Raw genomic sequence first — 19,689 nt, forward strand, 5'->3', positions numbered from 1 at the left:
ATATGAAATACTGTGGTGGTGCAGTGCTCCCCCCCAGCCCACTCTGAGGTCTCAGGATAAGCCCTGCTGTGCTGTTATCTTAGTCACAAGTGCAGTGACTTGGGCACCAGGCACTCTCTGGCTACGCCTGGGTCATCTGCTGCCTGAATGGTACATCAGGACCTGCCCTGAGATACCAGGAAAGGCCACACATCCTTTGGGAAAACTCCCATTGTGCTGTTCTCTTGGTCACAAGTGCAGTGACTTGGGCGCCAGGCACCCCCTGGCCATACCTGGGCCATCTGCTGCCAGAATTTTGTACCAGAATGACCCAGCACAAACCGTGGCCGGAATGGGAAAAACTGCCCAAAGCCAATCATCTCGAGATCCTATAACTAGGGATCCAAAAGCGAGACCTTTGGAGCTCTCCGGGACCGCAGTGGGCTGTGTGACCCAGCATCCCCCCCTGGGCTGGGACGCCTCTCGGCAGATTTTGTGACAATTGAAGGGTCAGCCATCGATGATTTTACAAAGACTCAAAGGCCTGGTTTTACGAGGTTCATGGACCGTCTGTTGATGAATGCCAGCACATAATAGCGAGTAATTCATGAAACTCACAAAAAGGGAAATTTTAATCACAGGTTAACCTCTGTGTGTGTGCATGTGTGCACGAGCACGCAATTTGATTTAAACTTTTTATCTGCCTGTGTGCGTGCGTGCAATTTGATTTAGAGTTATTTGTCAGTCTGTGTATGTACGTGATTTGATTTAAACCCCATCTGTGCATATAACCCTGCTGTAAGTTTCAGGTGACCCTTGCCCTCCTCAAATAGTTAACTAAGTCGCTGTTTTGATTGTAAGAAATTTCATTGACGCGCTCTTTAAATTGGCCGGTGCTTAAGAATGATACAGCCTAACCTTGTGATCTATTTCAAAACTATTAAAAAATCCTGAATTGCTGCTAGACCAAAACTGTGTAAAAAAATCTTATTCCGCAGCAAATACCAAAGCTCTGTGCTCAGTTGTCAGTCCAATACTGCCACTCTGAACAGACTGCTGTAGCCCCAGAGTGAGAACATCAGCTTACCTACACTGAACCATAACGTGCTTAAACAATGACTTGAAGTGATGAGGGTAATTTTCTCTCCGAATGCACATTCAGCTACGCGTCTACCAAGACTGTCTTTTGAGTTGTGTTTCTTCTATTTAAGCTTTCCTGTTAAGGTCCAAACTGAGATCACCATCCAGCTGACAGTTAATGACAAATGGATAGCTATCTATAAGCATTACATGGAAAAATATTTTTTCAGATATATGGACAAGTGAGAAAACTAAACTTTATTCCTTGTCTAGCTAATGAATACTTATTTTAAGTTTATAGGTGGATTCTGGAACAGCATTTGTTTTGGTAGTGCCAAAACCATGGGAAGCAAATTGAATTGAACATAATAGGTAAGAAAATACCAAGAATAAAACATAGGAAGTCTGCAATGGACAGATACCTCAATCCTGCAGAATCCAGTAAAGTGGAATGATCAGCTCATAAAATCCCTTTATAAGATCTGATTTCTAAAGCAAAACATTATTTCAGTTTTAAACAAGAAAAAGAGATAAGATAGATTTAGATAGACAGTTACACGTTATTTCCAGCTCCAATATCATGCTAAAATTCTCTGTTGAAGAAAATATCTACACTGGAATAAGCCTGCAAATGTCTTTAAGAGCTAAGCTGGTAAGAGGTAAGACTATCTAGCAAGGCTTAATAAGGCCACAGGTATTGCAGCAGGGGATAAAGGTGGTTTGGTCTAACTGGAACAAGAGAACCGATGAGAATATTGCTGTGCAAAATATGATCTTTATTAGACTTAAATATTAAGAATACTTAAGCAATAAAAGGGTTTGGCCTTTATTTATATTGCAGCCAAACAAAAAAAAGCTCTCCATTTTAGAAACAGCTTTAACTTTTTTTTTTTAACTACATCAAAAGGCAAAAAAGAGTAGAATGAAAGTAAAACATTATATAAACAGACATTGCAAAGCATGACATCACATAACAGAAGAACCTTTTAGTAATTTAAAGAGTATAAACATAAAAGCCAGGGGAAGCTTTTAAAAGCTTCATTTAAAAAATAATTTGGAATACTTCAGTAATGATTCCACCTGAATACTAATAAGAGACAAGAGCTAAAAGGTATGTTTACTAAATGGATACATTGATCATTGAACTTTACACAGCATTAAATTTTAATGACCTTCAATGATTTGAGAAGCTTTGGTTGTTTATGTAAGGACTCTAAAAAACCCACGGATTTACATTTACGGACTGCTTATCTCTTCATAAACAACAGCATATTAAAAAGAAAATGAACAAAACCAGAAAAACTACCTCTGAGAACACTAACGGCCATCTTGTGTAAGCTAGTAAATGCATCAAAACCGAGATGGTAAACTATTTCTCTCCTGCTCTGTTCAGAGTGAAGGAAACAAAGCATAGTTTTAAAGGGGTCTATGTCTGTTACTTTTACCTACACTTTGTTTACAGTGAAATCTAAAGGCCTCATGAAGGTTTGCTGTCTAAACGTTGGGTAATGAGCAAAGCAAAGAGCACTAAAATGCTTACAGTCTGCCATTAGGATAGCAGAGCAAACACAAAGTATATTGACCATAAAGAATGCTGAGGATTGAAATAGTCACATCTCAACATTAGTCCAATTAGCAACTCAAGGTTTGCTGCTGAGAAATGTGGGTTCTTGATTTTTAGAGTGAATATTCCAAGATTTTACTCATTCTAAAGGTGGAACTGTCCAGTTTTTTTCAGCATAGTCAGGTATGGCCACACTCTTTGTTATAGTTCCCCAAAACCTCTCCTACAGCTGTAAAGAACTTTGATTAAGCATCCCACCTATAATGGGAAGAAGAAAACTAACTTTGTAGTCAGACTTATACAATATTTAAAAAATCCTTCTTTGAATATTGCAGCATGATTTTTGCTATTCTGCTACCCAGTTAATTTTGTTGCTTGCACTTTTCCTGTGCAGAGGTGAATTTGTCCTGGTGAAGTACACATGTATATCCATTTAAAGGGCCAGACCTCTCAGCTAGTTATTTGAAACAGCCAGTTCATGAAAAAAATTGAATAACAACAAAAAATCAAGAGGTGGTAAGGTCGTTTGGTTTTTCAGTTTGTTTGTTTGTTTAAGATAAGGAGCAGTGGGGAGACTAGAGACTTATCCAAAATCCTTGTGATGCTGGGTTTCATCTCAGACAGTCTATACCTGGAATGACTTCTACTTCTGTCCTCTGCTACCAACATCACACTTAAGGCCACAACTGGGCTTTCTTCCTGGGGTTTATTAGGTGCTTTATACAGCCTGGACCTCTAAACAGAGATAGCTGCTCATACTACCAGTATTCGGTTCAGCCTTGTGGCATGCACCTTGACTGTGAGCCGCAAATGGAAGAATCTGCTGTGTAAAAATTTATTTTTGAAACACTATTGGCTAAAATAGTGTAACTTTGTCAGCCAAAAATGCTTGACTACAGACAACAAACATAAACAACGAAAGTGTGATGCGATTACAGTTCCAACAGATACCATTCCTCTAGTGTGGCAGTTGAACTGCTTTTTCTTTCTCTTGAAGACCCTTAGACAGACTCTGACAGGGCAATGACTTTATTTACCCTAAAGACATTCTGCAAATTACAATTAAAATGACATCTATTGTTGGGATTGCAGGTTCAAACTGCACAGCTTTTTAAAATTATACACCAACAGCCTCCATTTAAAATAAAGCAGTCCTTTCAAAAACGTAGAATTTTTTTTATGTACTGCAACATAATTGCTCCTTTTAGAAAGATAAACCATCAATACAACTTTGAAAAAAAATCCATGGATTTAAATGCTTCTAGACTGCATATATAAATGCAAAGAACAAACAGATAAACTAGCAGCATTGTACACTAGTTACCTGATGCAGAAATACTTACCCAAATAATCCACTGAATTCAGAGAGATTCTTTGGGAAAAAATAGTACTTTTTATATTAACAAGGGTCTAGAGATTCCTAGAGCTGATACATGCCATTTTGCAAAAATTAGCAAGCCACCATCACAGACATTAATGAGGCCCACCCGCAGCAAAACTGAATTAAAAAGTCTTATGAAAGTGCTGAATACCTATATTTTTCTTTAACATCCAACCTTTAATACAGGAATATTATCTATATTGCTATTACAGGTAATATTATGCCAATAAAAATTTAAAAATGTGCAAATGAACAAGTTGTATCAGATTTTTTAAAAAGATAATTCAGCAAAAATGAAGTAAGTTTCTAATGAAAATAATAAAATAAGATGCTGATATTTAGTTTTATAATTGAACTTTAAGACAAAAATTGCAATTATTGTTCTAACAACACTCTGCATTTTCTGGTGAAGTTAAATAAAGATATTTCAAATGAGGTGGAATTTTATAAAATCAGTTCTTCTCATTGCCACAAACAGAGTAGGAAATTGATCTATTTTAAATTTGTGCTCAGAATGCTTTCCTTGCATTCATCCTCCTGTATGGGAAATATTCTGTTTCTGTTTAACCAGTAATGAAAGCTTAAAATTGGTTTACTTAAAAAACCCAACCCAACCCAACCTGTCAACTAAAAGTGTTCTTCTCAACTGACCTTACACTAGAAGACAGAAAGAATTTGAAAGGTAGGCATTTAAAAACTTGTAAATGGACATAAAATTTTTGAAAGCCCCAAGCTAGCTGCAGAAGTGGGAATGATGTCGCTGTCATAGTATAGTGAATAACAAAAGCAATTTGCAATGGATTCATTGTAAATAATCTGCAATATTGCTATTGCCATGAAACTTTATTCTTGAATAAGTTTTTCCTAAAGAGAACAATGCAAGGTTGTACACAGGCTGCAGAGGAAATGTGGCTCTAGGCAACAGTCTGAGCTCTCAAGCATAGGCAAATTTTTTTATACATAGGATCATAGATTAACTACTTAATATATTTCTTAAACCAGTATTACATGAAATGGTAGGGCAACAAAGCTGGAAATTGGCTGTATATTGCTGGAAGTATATTGCTTTATTCTACCACTGCACAAACCCCTTTTAATAAAACAAGGGTTTTAGCTATAAAGTTCAGCGTGTGACATGAACTACCTCAAACTTCAGAGATGTTAAAATCTAAATTTATCTATTTTATTTTAGAAAACTATGAGGAAAAATAAATCTCCAGAGGAGCTGTAGGAAAGCTTCTATGAATGAGGTGTGAAGACAGCTACAGAATTTGGAAGTCAGTCAAATGCACTTTGGACAGTGATAGGAATGCAGAAACACTTTTTTCCTCAGTGCAAAACTGAGCTGCACCGCTAACCTGTTATTCCCTTAGAGAGTCTGTGCTACCTAGAGCTGTTGGCAGGCTATGAAAACATAATACAATATTCTTGACTATCTTTGCAAGATTCTAATATCTGGAGATAGAAAAAATATAAACATTTGTTGATGTAATGGATCACAAATTCGAATAATTTCCATGGCAACCTCTTTAGTCTTCTTTCAAGAAAGGTTGCCAACATGTTTTGGTTGCTCCTTGTTTAAAATGCAACCTGCTACATGGTGGCGCATGTTACCATTTCTCCCATGTCCTTTGCAAAAAAAATAAAATCCAATGTCTTCAGTAAGTCATGTCAAAAGCATATAAAAACGTGCAAAAAAAATTTACAAAACCATCATATACACAACTAACTGCAGAAAATGTGTTTACAAAAATAGCGCGTATAAAATGTGTTCTGCATTTTATTTGGAATTTTGTTTGGGGGAGTTGATCATACATAAAAAAGGAACAACACGTGCTTTGTCACTTGGAGTATCTTTTCTTCACACTTTTAAAGAGGTTTGCTCACTGATGAAGATCCTAGCACCGAAACATTGCCTTTTAGCTCCCTTTCGTGCACTGCACACAGGGCAGCAGTGAGATGAGAAGATGCCACATGTCCTGAAATGAAACTCTCTGTTACTTGAAGAAATTACAGAGTTGCTAAGCTGGAGCTACTTTCTCACATGATGAATACAGGAGAGACTGGTCCATCCAGGCTGCTGAGAATGTGAAACTTGTATGAAAAATCCCTGGCACCGCTTGCCACCACAGAGCATCACAGATATCAGCACGTGCGTCCCCGAGTAGGCATGCCCTGTCAAACGGCCAAAAGTCCAGTGTCTTTGGCAGGGAAGAGTAGGTAGCCCTGGAACCTGCATACGGCTCTGCTGCAACTGCACACCTACTCTGAGCCAGATGCACAGATGGTTAAATCACTACAAGCTGTCCTCAGGAGCAAGGCCACTGCCCTGAACTCTTCTTACTCCTTTTATGTCCCTAGCTATGGTTGGAATGTAAATAGATCTAAGTGCTCTGCGGGCTGACTTCTTTACGGTATTATAAAGTGCTTTTGTTTTCATTGGAAAATTCCTGGTACTGCTCATAAAGTGCTTTATCTGCTTCAGCAATACAAGTTATGTCTCAAAACATGAAGGGCTGTGGAAGTGGCCAAACAGAACATGAAGCTGCTTTGCAACATAAGAGGTGCAAGGAGCTTCCTGAGCATTGCTACTTGCCTTACCGCACCAAGCGCAGACACAGAGGCAGGTACAGGCACAGGTTCAGGTTATGAGCTGCCATTCCCTTACAGATTCCTGCTTGTGTTAAGAATCCAGGCTAGAGTTTAATGGTTTTAATTTCCAACACCACTACACTGCTTTTGGATGAAAGGCTATCCCACACAGAGTTTGTTAAGTGGTATAGCAACCATTTATTTTTAACCTCATTTCTTAAAATGTCCATGATTAATTGTGATTTAACCTTACAGTGAGGTACAAAGTTACATAACATCCAGTCATCTTACTGGGATTACAAATGCTTTACTTCTCTCAAGATTAAAATTTGGTTAGAAAAACATAGCAAAGATTCACTTAAACATGAACTAATATGCTTATCTTTGAGTCTCAGTATTTATGTTAGGTGAGAGGATAAAGTATTCAGCTTTAAGACAGGGTGATGATGTATAAAATGCACTTGGATTGATAGTGCTACTCGAACAAGTGGATAGACCGTATCTTGGCAGGTGTCGATGGTACTGCCTCCAACACTAAGAAGATATGGAGGAGGAACACATGGTAAAACAGTGGCTGTCGCACTTTCTGCTTAGAGATACCAGCATTTAAGAAAGATTAATGGACCAGACTCAGCAGAGTTTATCCCCAGGTTCTCTGGGCTTAAAGCAATGACCCGTAGTTGGAGGTGATCCAATATGCATGATTTTTCTCTCTGCTTTTCCTGTGTACAGGTATTGGGAACTTACACATAAGCCAAGATGAATGCTAACAATGACATTTGCTAATTGTATTGGTTCTCTAGTGGATCTTTCCTTTGGGAAAAATTATGATTTACAGAAAAAGATATGCCAGACCACTATCTTCCTGTTACACAATAATAAAAAGGCAGAATTTTTTTTTTTTTTAACTTTACAGTCAAGTACAGGTCAACAAAATAACGAAAATTTCAAGCAGGTTTTACATTAGAGTTTGTCGTTATGTTGCTAAAGGCAAAAGGAAATGTAATTTCTGTAACTTTGCACAGCAAGATGCAAGCAACGTGAATAGAGCAACAGGTATAAATAAGCATCTCAGGTGCAAAAAGAACACACCAACTGTGTGCTACTGTGAAACAAAAACTAGTAATCTCAGTTGAAACTACGCAGCATGCAGAGCTGGAACATTCAGAAGCAATTTGGCATCACAACACAAGACAGCTTGCTTTACAGTCAAAGCAAGATTAGAACATTTCCTGAACTTTTATTAAAAAGGAATGTTTCAACCTAAAGCTGATTAAAACAGTTCTTGCTTAAGCTTTCCATGACAAAACTGCAATTCTGTTGGCCTGGTTGGGCTCAGTCCTGACTGATACATGATGCTTTGACAGCAAAGAAGAGAGAATCAGAAGGCATCAAATTATAATACACAAAGACTATTGTGGCAACACTTCCTGACCAAAAGATATTATCTTTTTCAAAGAGCGTATTTGGATTTCACACACATCTTGGTTATTGATGAAAAAAGTTGATTTAAGCAACCAGGCATCTTTATTTTAAAAAAGTTTTATTTCTAACAGATGTGTTGTCACCAAAAATTCTTGCTAGTATCTTCCTGATTTGAATGGTAGTCTATGTAATTTATATGTAGAGAGATCTATATACCAAACAGTCCATTACCTTTATTTTCTTATTGGCAAATAAATAAGCATTATGAAATCTTTTTTTCCTCTCCAATTTTCATGCAAGTACCTTTGTTTGAGAAACAAATCTGAATGGGCATAATCTTAGCTGCTAATGCTGTGAGAAAGACTCCATTGATACAAGAAGAGCATCACATTAGGACAGAGGTCTTCCACACGCATTCAGAACCAGTTAGGACCTTGACAACTGTAGTTTCTATGTCAGTTTTGAGATATAACTCAGAAACTTCCTGAAACCTCTTTATCATTGACACTAAAAACGTCTAGCTGGAACGAAATGATGCTTTCAGTTTAAACAGCCAGCCTGAGGTCGCAGATAGGCTCTGTAATCAGTAAGAAAAGGGGCAAAGCGGTTACAGGCACTGTATATGCATTGCAACAGCGTGACTGTGCTTAACAATACGTTGTGTTACAACAACTGGCGCCACGAGTGTTGTTTCATCACTATATTAAGCACAGCAACATGAGCTAAACATAGGAGAGAAGAAAAATGCTATGTTTTTGTAAGTTCTGAGTTCCATTTTCATAACTGCTTTGCAGGTTATTTTCTCAGTTACCGACAAATAAGTACCACAATTGAAGAGATGCAGAATTTCTGCAGACCTAAACAGGACAACATGGCGACTACGAGTACAACTTAACACCTAGGAAGTTCTTTACTCAGTTGTAAACAAAACAAACAAACCCCAAAACAAACCAACCGGGAGGAAGAGAATGCTCCTTTCTGTAATTAGAAGGCAGAAAGCAACGAGAACTCTCCAGTGCAAAATTTTATCTCAGTAGTTTTTCAATAGCATTTGATGCAGGTATAGTATTTGTATATGTATTAATACATGTCAGTAAGGATTTATTAATATTCTAGAAAATAATTGGACACATCAAGAGAAATATTTTTAATTTATTTGTGAATCTACCTATTTATCTCATAAGATTTCAGAGTACATCTGGTGTTGTTCCAACATTAATTGCAGTCTACAAGCTATAAGGCAATCTTATTTATTTATTTAACAGAAAATCAGTCATTTGCACACACTATTCAGAGGCATGTGAGGCAGCTTAGCATAATGAGAGCCAGAGGTCTGATGGTTTTATACCCATATCTGTGTACATCTACATTGTTTCTGATATAGCCAAAGCTGTTAATATGCTATAGTTGCTATTCACATTAATACAAAGGTACACTAAATCATCATAACCTTATTTAATGATTTTTAACATTACACTTTTGTCCTTGAATTGGAAAATATCTCTCCTTCTTCCAGCAGTAAATTTTCCTTACCTTTAAATGCCTGATTAAAGCATTTCCCAAAATTTTTTTTTCCATGCTTAGAGCAAACAGATTATACAACAGTATTTACCATTAACAATAAAAGTTAGGTAATAAACTTTCTATTAATATCACAAATAATTTCTGTTTTTAGATCCACAGAAAAATATGAATTACTGAAAATGAGTTTCCACTAACAAACTGTAAAAAATTCACCAAATCAAACCCACTGTAGTGAAACAGTTAATGCAACTCTACCAGCTGTGTGGTTACAAGTAGGAGCTATGAATTTTAGCTCCATTTCATGCCCCAGGAGCCCACGAAAGACTTCATAGAATCACAGAATCATAGAATGGTTTGGGTCGGAAGGGACCTTTAGAGGCCATCTAGTCCAACCCCCCTGCAGTGAGCAGGGACATCTGCAACCAGATCAGGTCGCTCAGAGCCCCGTCCAGCCTGACCTTGGATGTTTCCAGGGATGGAGCATCTACCACCTCTCTGGGCAACCTGGGCCGGTGTTTCACCACCCTCGTTGTAAAAATTTCTTCCTTATATCCAGTCTAAATCTACCCTCCTTCAGTTTAAAACCGTCACGTCTTGTCCTGTGACAACAGGCCTTGCTAAAGAGGTTGCCCCTGTCTTTCCTGTAGTCCCCCTTTAAGTACTGAAAGGCCACAATCAGGTCTCCCCGCAGCCTTCCCTTCTCCAGGCTGAACAACCCCAACTCTCTCAGCCTGTCCTCGCAGCAAGGCTGCTCCAGCCCTCGAGTCATTTTTGTGGCCTCCTCTGGACCTGCTCCAACAGGTCCATGTCCCTCCTGTGCTGAGGGCTCCAGAGCTGGACGCAGCACCCCAGGTGGGGTCCCACCAGAGCAGAATCACCTCCCTCAACCTGCTCTTGATGCAGCCCAGGATATGGTCGGCCTTCTGGGCTGCAAGCGCACATTGTTGGCTAATGTCCAGCTTTTCATGCACCAGTACCCCCAAGTCCTTCTCCACAGGGCTGCTCTCAATCCCTTCATCCCCCAGCCTGTACTGATACTGGGGTTGCCCCGACCCAGGTGCAGGACCTTGCACTTGGCCTTGTTGAACTCATCAGGTTCTCACAGGCCTCTACAACCTTGTAGACTTCTACATCTCATCATAGTACATTCTAAATTTCAGCCACTGAGCTTTCAAAAATGGCAACCCAAAGCACAAGCGGAGGAAACCCTGAGAGCAAGTATAGTAAAAACATCAGATCTTTACCAGAACAGGGAAGGTAATTCAAAAGATACAGGCCAAATTCTGGCTTTGTTAATCATGCACAAAATGAAAGTATGAAAGAAAAGCACAAAGATTTGCCAAACCTACTCGTAAAACTTTCTATCCCCAACCTGAGATTCAACCATATCACAGTGCACCAGCAGAATCAGTCAGGCTCTAAGTAAACTCTCTGTGTCTCCCTCTACATTATCTATTTTGTCAAAGCATTATGGGTAAGAGTTTCTACATCATGTTTCCTTTCACAGATGTGATTGCAAAATAATTAGTAGCAACAATTCTTAGACTAACATATTTAGATGATATTAAAATAAACACAGGCATGCCTAATGCTGTTGTTGGATTTATTTATCCACATAATTTTGCTGGTAAATAAGATTAATTAGTTTACAGCACTTATACACTGCTATGAGACAGTTCTGGAAACAACTCAGCGTAACAGCTAATCCCAGCGCTACATCTTCTCAAAACCAGTCACGAGCCATACCAAAGCATTCCAACCGCCCAGGCGTCTTCAATGGTTTATCGGTTAATTAGTCATTTTATCAGGAGCAGGGGTACGGCCGGAAGGCCCTCGCAGGCCTCGCAATCACGCTCGCCACCACAGACGCTCCCAACCAGCTCACACCTCATCTTCGGGGTCCTGCCCCTCCCCGGCGCGCCGCCCCGCGCTTCCTCAGCTACCCAGGCTCCGCCCCGCGACCCCAGCCCAGGAGCACAACAGGCGTGGAGCCCACCGTGCCCCTGGTCTGGCAGCCACCGCTTCCCAGCCTGCCGTGCGGACGGCGCCCGGGCGGGCAGCGGGCCGCCTCGGGGCTGCGGCTCCTCGGCCCCGCGGCAGGCGCCGCTGCGCGGCCAAGCGAGGGCCAGCCTGAGGTAGGCTCCATACCCCCACCAGCTCTTTGCCTGGGCAGCTAAACCAGGTATAAATCGGTGCTGATTTCTCTGGGCTGGCTCTAAGTAGGCGCTATTGCCAACCTGATACGAGGACCACAAGATCCCATTAACAGAAGAGACGGTCTCGTACCTTCTCGCTTTCTTGCTTAGGCGTGAGGAGTGAGCACGCTGCCACCGACCGCCACCCGCCCCGCGGCCTGCCCTCCCTGGGAAGTGGCTGATGAGCTCTTTCGGCACAGGCTGAGCGACGGTGGAACCCCTCGCGCCCCTGCCGCGGAACGCGTGCCCGGGCGCGGCCGGGGCCTGGCCGGGGCCGGGGCGGGGCGGGGCGGGCGGCGGGAAGCCGAGCGAGCGGCGCAGCCGGGCCTGCCCCACCCGCCGCGCCGCTCCCCGCTCGGTTTCGAGGGAGGGCTCTTAACCCCGCTGTGTTTTATTAGAGCACGGGGAGGGAAACTCCGCCAAAACCCAGCAAACCGATTACATCTCTGTATTTGACCCAGCAGTTTTGGCTGGGAGAATAAGCAGCAAAAAAGAATAATATAATAAATATAATAACAATAAATAGTGAAGCCGTGTTATTATGGTACACGTGGCTTGGTTGGGGAGAGCGGAATAGGAGTATTATGAGGTTTAATTTTGTTCTAGCCAGGTGATTTTCCTAAAAAGCTAAATGAGAAGATGAAGACCACCTGTTTCAGAAATGGCTGGCTCGTAACTTTGCTGTTAGCCTTGGACAACATGGTGCTTTCGCTCGCTTTCAATCCAGTGTGCGCCCTTCAGGTGGGGCCAAAATCAGGTAAATTAACTAATCTTTTGTAGGCTTGTAAATGTTGTATTTTTTTATGTTGGAATATGTGTGCCTCTGCATCGTTTTCCGGGATCAGTATATGCTTTTGGAACAGGTAAGTTTAATATTGCAATAAATAGTGTACCTTAGGCTATTTCTTTCATAATTCCTACTTTGAGCTTAGAAAATACTGTACAAAATAATTGGATATTTAACGAGTATCATTCGGTTGTGCTCAATTTTGTTTGCTTTTGGTGACTATTTAAAGTACTGAGCTTTATTAGTATAAATACTTTGGAAAGTGAATTTTTGGCTTAAACAGGTAACAGCTAGCAAAAGCAAAGCTTAAATTTACAAACGTAAACATTTATCCAGGGAGCATTTCTGTATACATATAATTGGCTTACAAATAACAATGTATATTGTTTAACTATAATTGTTTGTACATTAAATGCAAATATTACCTACAGAAATAAATTTGTTTCTGAATTTTTGACAAGAGAAAAGCTACATTTCAAATAAATCATTCATGGTGTGTGATTTGCTCAAACTCTGATGTTAACTTAACCTTGAGTTGCTTTTATTGTGATCGAGAGAAATTATTCCTATGCCCTCTACAAACACAGTAGGGCTTGGAAATGTCAGTACTCCTGCTTCATCTCTGAACTTTTCTCTGGCATTTCCACTTAAAGAGAAACTGTAGCAGATAGTCAGGAGCACATTTACACTTATTTTGTATAAAACCAAAATAGCCCAATTTCCACATTATGAGGACCACAGTCTTTGTACTAGTTCTATTTTCTCTTTCTGAAGCTAGTAAAAATTGAAATTTAGAAAGTGGTGTTAGGCACTGTGCCTTCAATATAGTTAAACTGTATTATTATACTGATTCATTAAAGTGTCTACATTTTATCTTCTCTTCACTTTGACCCTCCACCCACGTTTTAATTCTGAGACAAGCACTGGATGTGTTGCATAATACATCACATAGGCAAGAGGTCTTACATTTTAAACAGCTTAATGCAGCTGTTGGTTTTACTTTATAAACCAGAGCAAATATGCAGGACATTGTTATATTGATCCTTCCTTTTATAGTCAGCTAATCTTAACTTTAGTTTCTTTTATTTACTTTACTGTTATTAGTATGTTACCCATATTTTTAAGAGGGATTTCAATGGTCAGCTGTCATGTTTTTGCGATATATTTCGAAGAACTTTGTTTAGAATTGCACGTATCAGTAAAGCATTTTATGCTTGTTGATTTTCAGGTCTACAATTTGTATTATGTGTGAGCTTCATGTTGAACTAATATTTGAGTAGTATCTAAATTGTATGGATAACTCCCGATGTCTTTTTTTACTCTTTTTTTTTTTTTTTTTCCTAAGATTCTTAGCCCACTTAAAACTTATAATGGAATTGGTTGTTCCGCAGTTTCTGTTTTGGAATTCTGTCTTGCCCTTTTGATTATCTGAATGAACAATGTGTCTCTGAAGATCTGATAAATTTTCAGATACTAGTTACTAGGTAAATGCCAGGATGAATCTCATACCTTCTTAAATGATTTTTGTATGATATGTAAATATTTTAGCATCCATTTATATGCAGATAATGTTGTTCACTACTGAGATCCTCATTAAGTAACACTTCATCTATTTTTATAAGATGATTTTGTTAGTTTAGAAAGAACTATCAGCAACATGCCAGACAAATATCTAGGTATAGAATGCACGATTTAGGATAGTGGAATTTCTCTATTGAACTTGAAAGAGTCATGATGATTTGATGTCTCAGTACTAATACATATATATATATATGAGAAAGGACCCATTTTTTAATATTTTCCCTTAAACTTCCCTCTACTAGTTGTCATCTGTTATTTTGTAAGATTTTGTCTTTTTAGCTGATAGATGAAATTTCTGGTGACATACTTTACCTGAAGGAGGGCCTTCTTATTTTACCTGAATCACAATCAAGTTGAAGTTCTAGGTTGTGTCATTTACCAGAAAACAGCAAATTCTGGGTTAGCACTGGTTGCTTAACTGTTTTTCATATACCTTGAGCTCAGTTACAATGAGAAGATTTGTATATCGAAAGCTTAATTTACTAATTAATCCCTGTTAACTTTACACCAAGCTTGAACTACTTTTTGTTATTGTTTTTCAGATAACGGTTTAGATCACTTTAAGATTAGGAACAGTATCAGTGTCTTCACTTTGCAATTGTTATTTTTGATACTGCAAAAAAAATTATAGATACAGTAATACAGATACATATTATATGAATGTATACTACATACATATATCAAAATATACATATGTAATATAGATAGTTATTGACTAATTTATGCAATGCAGTTCACTGGCTTAAGTTAGGTTAGAAGGAGAATCTATTAGAAAAATCTCTTCCTTTTTATGCATTTCATTAGATTTCAATAGTATTTAGGTATGCAAAGCAACTGGGAAAGGGAAAGAAGAGAGTCTTTTCAACCATTCGCAAAGTTTCAAGATGCCCATAGGATGGTCGTTCTGCAATTGCAGATTTAGAGTTCTGTGATGACAGACTATCAAAATAAAGGATTCAAGGTATTTTTTCACTCCATATTGGACAGAAATGTGGCTTTGTTCAAGTGTTTGTGGCTTATTGTACAATGGGGCAAAGCCAGCTTGAGTTCCTGGCTGAGCTGAAATGAGGGCAGCCGCTCACTGAACTGGAGTGGGAATTTTAGTTTGGCATTGCCACCTCACAGGCTGTTGGCACAGGCGTTGCAAAACCTTTTTCTCAAAAAATGTTTCTAATAACAAACCAGCTAACACTGCTGAAATACTTTAGCATCGGCTGAACAGCATATGCATATCTTTAGTTTTTTGAGGTATCACAAGAAGCTCTAGTTCTAAATGTTTATGAAATAAATGTTTTGTTTCATGGTGAAACTACTTTAATGAATTGCTTTAAATTCATGTAGTGAGACTATTTTTTCGGCGCCATGCAGCTAAAACTCAGGAAAGGTTCATCTGGACAGATTCTGCTCTTGTCTTCTTCAATAATTCATACAGATGTTACTGAGAACAAAATTTTCCCATCAGTTGGAAGTCTCATAACATTATTGCCATTGATATGTAGGAATAATTTTTAAATGTGTCCTCTTTTTATCAAACAAACTCAGTGTAGTGTTCTGCTATTGTGATATTAGTAATTAACATAAAAATAAATTGCAGTACGGGATGTGAGTTTTGAGTCTTAATTTATCCCTACTCAGCCTATAGTTGGAACAAACTCTGTGAAATTTCCTGTATTAACTTATTGCCACTGTTTAAGCACAAGGTGAGTTACAGCTGAACATTACCAGAAAATTACTGATCTAATCTGGGATCCTTTGTAAATTCCAGTCACTCATGCTGAGGAATGATAAATAAAGGAGGAAAGCGGCACACAGAGTCCATGGGATTTTCAGGAGAAAAAACCCAACAACATTGTTTTGTCTTCTTTAGTGGTACCAGGGAGTGGAAGAGAATTTAGAGAAAAACGTTGGCCCAGAAGCTGATGGGTACGAACTGGCTAGAAATTAGGAGAGTTCTGCACATCAGAAAATGAGGTTCATCGCAGGGCAGCAGGTTTGGGAGGAAGAAACTTGTTTTTAAGACAGGACTTGCTAAAAGTGTTGTTGCCCGTGTTTGGCTGTACTGCATCAAAATATTATTTAACTGTAATGCAATATCACCATTTGAAACCTTAGTTGTGTTTTGTGTTGAGTGGTAACATGATATTAATGAGTAGAATATTTGAAGCAGACCAGGATACATTCTGGCTACTTTTCCTCGGAATGAATTGCTGGTTCCTTTTGTATAGCTTAACATTACTTGACCTTCCTGTACTCCCGTTAATGTAGTGCTTGTACTTAAAGCATAGGAAAATGTTCAGAAAGCTCGCCTGAAACTATTACAACAAAGTAATTAAAAGTAACACCAGATGAGCTGAAATCTATCCTACTCATTGACCATAAAGTTACAGGTTGTTCATTGATGAGAGTAACTGCAGCAGACGGGGTGCTTTTCCTCTGTCTTGGGAAAAGGGCAGCATGATGAGGGTGAGTATGACTAGAACAGCTCAGGGTTATGTTATTAATTTAACTATACTAGATACTTCTGCTTGTGATAAGATGGTCCATTTATGGAAACTGCCTTTGATGGTGTCAAGTTGACCACGCTTCTAATTTATCCACCGTATGATTAATTGTATGTTGTTGTGAGAACAGCAGTAATGTAATGCACCTGAAGCTGCTCTGCTTTATTTAATTGGTGATTATGAGATTGCTTATCAAAAAAACATAAAGCAGTTTTTCTAAAGAAGAGCTATCCGTTTCAAGGTAAATATCTTTCCATGCAGTTAGTGTAGAATAGAAGCAAGGTCACTTAGAACAGCAAGTCTGGGTGGCCCTGTCTCTCCGACTGTTAAATCTTGGCTGAAATATATGCTGTCAGCCACTGAGATTAATAGTTCCATTTGCTGTTCAGTACATTTGAGAAATTCCTATTATTAATGTAATTTGAGAAGAATTTAAACTTCTCAAGGCCTTTTCTTAAGAGTCTTATCTGTATGTGTGATGGTAAGGTTCTTTTTAACATCTTGTAAAAGGCAAAATAATGTGGCAAATTTGTCTCAGTAGAATTGTGCTCAGAAATATCTGATTGACATATTTCTCATTCAACAATTATTCCTTATAGCTCTATTTGCTTTCACTTTACTTGCTTTAATTAAAAAAAATTAACTGGAGATGAGAGATACGTTAGGACTTGTTTTGGAATTTGTAATATTCCCATTATTCTTGGTGAGTCATACATAATTTTCCTCATTAAGCAGAAATATGATTTTGTGTCACTAGTAGTTTTAAAGCAGTGTATGTCTTGCCTTTGGGTGTTCTGATAGATATTGTACAACTGCAATATATCAGCAAAGTTTCTCATGTCTCATTTTAATGGGACAATGTCAATCTCTGTATACAGTTTTTTATCTCAAGCAGGAGGCATGAGTGCTGAAACTTTAAATGTTTACATCCTTATATGCTGGTGTAACAGGTGGTGGTTGTATCACAGACCAAATTGCTGTACTTCAGTCTTCTGGTCAGTATGAGCACAAGACAATCTTTTAGTTGTCATTCTAGTGAATTCCTTTAAATCTGTAATAAATGCATTATTACATGGTAGGCTATAAGATTAAAATCTCATTAAGAGTTAAATTTTCTGATATTATTCAGTAATCTTGTATACCAAAACAGCAGGTAAAAAGGGTAGTTTGGATTTTCTTTATGTGCAAAACAAATATAATGTATTCTGGCATTCATGGTGAGTTTTACATGAATATGCAACACAGTGCTATTCAGGTATTTCAGTTACAGTCCCCGGTATGCTGGGCAAAACGGGATAAGCAGGCTATAAGGAGATACAGCCCGTATATGCCACTTAGATTTTTCCAATCTTTTAATGTTCTTTAAGAAATTAAACTCTTGATGAGAGTAAAGATGACTTAACAAAGGGTGCAGAGTAGGAGTGGCTTGGTCTCTGACCTTTGTGTGGTATTTTGGGAATATATTGTCTGGGATAATCTGTCAAAGAACACATTTTGGGGTATCTGTTGTGACTCTGGTCTTACAGCATGAACACAAACGTGCTTAAAATGTTAATAAAATAAATGCAGCTTTGAGTGTTTGAGTGTCTATTCTGCAAGGTCCCAAGAGTATTTAACTTTTGCTCTGGGCAGGGGAAAGGAACATTTAATGCCAAAAGAAAAGAAAAAATATGCAGTATATTTTGTATAATTAGTAAGCTTCAGAGCTGTAACTCAAAATTTACACAGCACACTGGTAGTAGCAATGCTGGTGGAAGGAGAAACTAGTATCCTGTTGGTTAACACACTGCTTGGTGAAGAACTGTTCCTAAATCTTGTGTATTTTAGTCTTTGACAAGTTGTATTCATAAAGCAAGCTACAAATTTGCAGTGAGTATTACAGTGGAATTCAGTAACATATCCTAATTCTTTTGGGTTGGGTATTGGCCTTTGAGCAAGATAGAAACTAGGACTGAAATAATAGAAGAATGTACTTCATTTGGGGTTTGTTTCTGGTTTTGGATTACTTGCATTATGACAGCATGCAAGAATTACTCCCAGTGTAGATCTGTAAATGGTAGGTTGCTGCGGTGTGACTCATTTAATTCAAAGACGATAGGACTCTTACAAACATTGCCGTAGAAATGCCTGTTTCTCTCTACTCGCTGCAAGGCTCACCTAGGTAACTAATTCCTACATAAATACCTGCAGAGTGTTATGTGGATGCAGACAGGGTACTTTCTGTGGGTGAAGTATGTGGATGGTAGAAACCCATGTCTCGACAAGGACCTATGTTTTTAGGCAAACATGTTTTCAGGTGACACTGGCGCTGTTTGTGTGCTGATGGGCAGGTAACGCTAAGATCCTCTTGCTGATAGCGCTGGTGACGGAATTTAGACTACAGTTTTGGGCTTTGAAGAGTAACATGTTTTTTAGATAGGACTTGCTGAAAAATTATTTAAATACTAAATGCACCAAACTTCAGGTTAAAAAAAAGTATACTAATTGTGTGTTTGAATAACAGTGTGGATAAACACACTGGAGGTTTGCATGTGGATCTCTAGAAAAGTAACTATCTGCACGTGTACTCAAGTACCTATTCTACATCTGCTAAATGGACCACATGAAACAGTTGTGCTACTCTTCAAATACTTTTTTTTTTAATTAAAGGTTCTACGTGGTGGTATTTCACAGGGAAACTAAAAAGCTGTATGCAATGGCAGCAAAAACTATTAAAAATAAAACCCAAACAACAAAACTGTTTCATGAGCTGTGACAATATAGTATAATTTAAAAGGTAGCAGGTCAGGCACTGGTTTACATTTTGACTGTTCATGACTGTTCAGCTTATTTTAGGGGTTTGGGGATTTTTGGGTATAATACCTTGATTCTGTTATTTCAAGTAACCTTCCTGCACTGCTAGAGGAAATAGGCTTGACTGATTCCCGACTTCAGCATAACCTTTTGAATCCCATAATATTCCCCAATTACTCCTACTATGTCAGGTTATGAAGTGGAGCTTTGTCTTGGTTTTTTTATTGTGGGAATAACCAAAACAACAACAAAAAATCCCCCTAGTTGTTTTTTAGAAATACTGTTGC

General features: G+C 38.5%; 1 protein-coding gene across 1 annotated transcript in view; it reads left to right on the top strand.

Moving 5' to 3' along the window:
- Window positions 1–331: 331 nt before the first annotated feature.
- Window positions 332–19,689, top strand: part of LOC142063215 (uncharacterized) — a 132,951-nt gene continuing 113,593 nt past the window's right edge. The window contains exons 1-3 of the mRNA XM_075106665.1: window positions 332–418; window positions 11,354–11,680; window positions 12,347–12,497. Coding sequence (XP_074962766.1) covers window positions 332–418; window positions 11,354–11,680; window positions 12,347–12,497 — 565 coding nt within the window. The remainder of the gene's footprint in view (window positions 419–11,353; window positions 11,681–12,346; window positions 12,498–19,689) is intronic.

The sequence above is a fragment of the Phalacrocorax aristotelis genome, chromosome 11 (genome assembly GCF_949628215.1).
Source record: "Phalacrocorax aristotelis chromosome 11, bGulAri2.1, whole genome shotgun sequence".
In the NCBI taxonomy this organism is placed as follows: domain Eukaryota; kingdom Metazoa; phylum Chordata; class Aves; order Suliformes; family Phalacrocoracidae; genus Phalacrocorax; species Phalacrocorax aristotelis.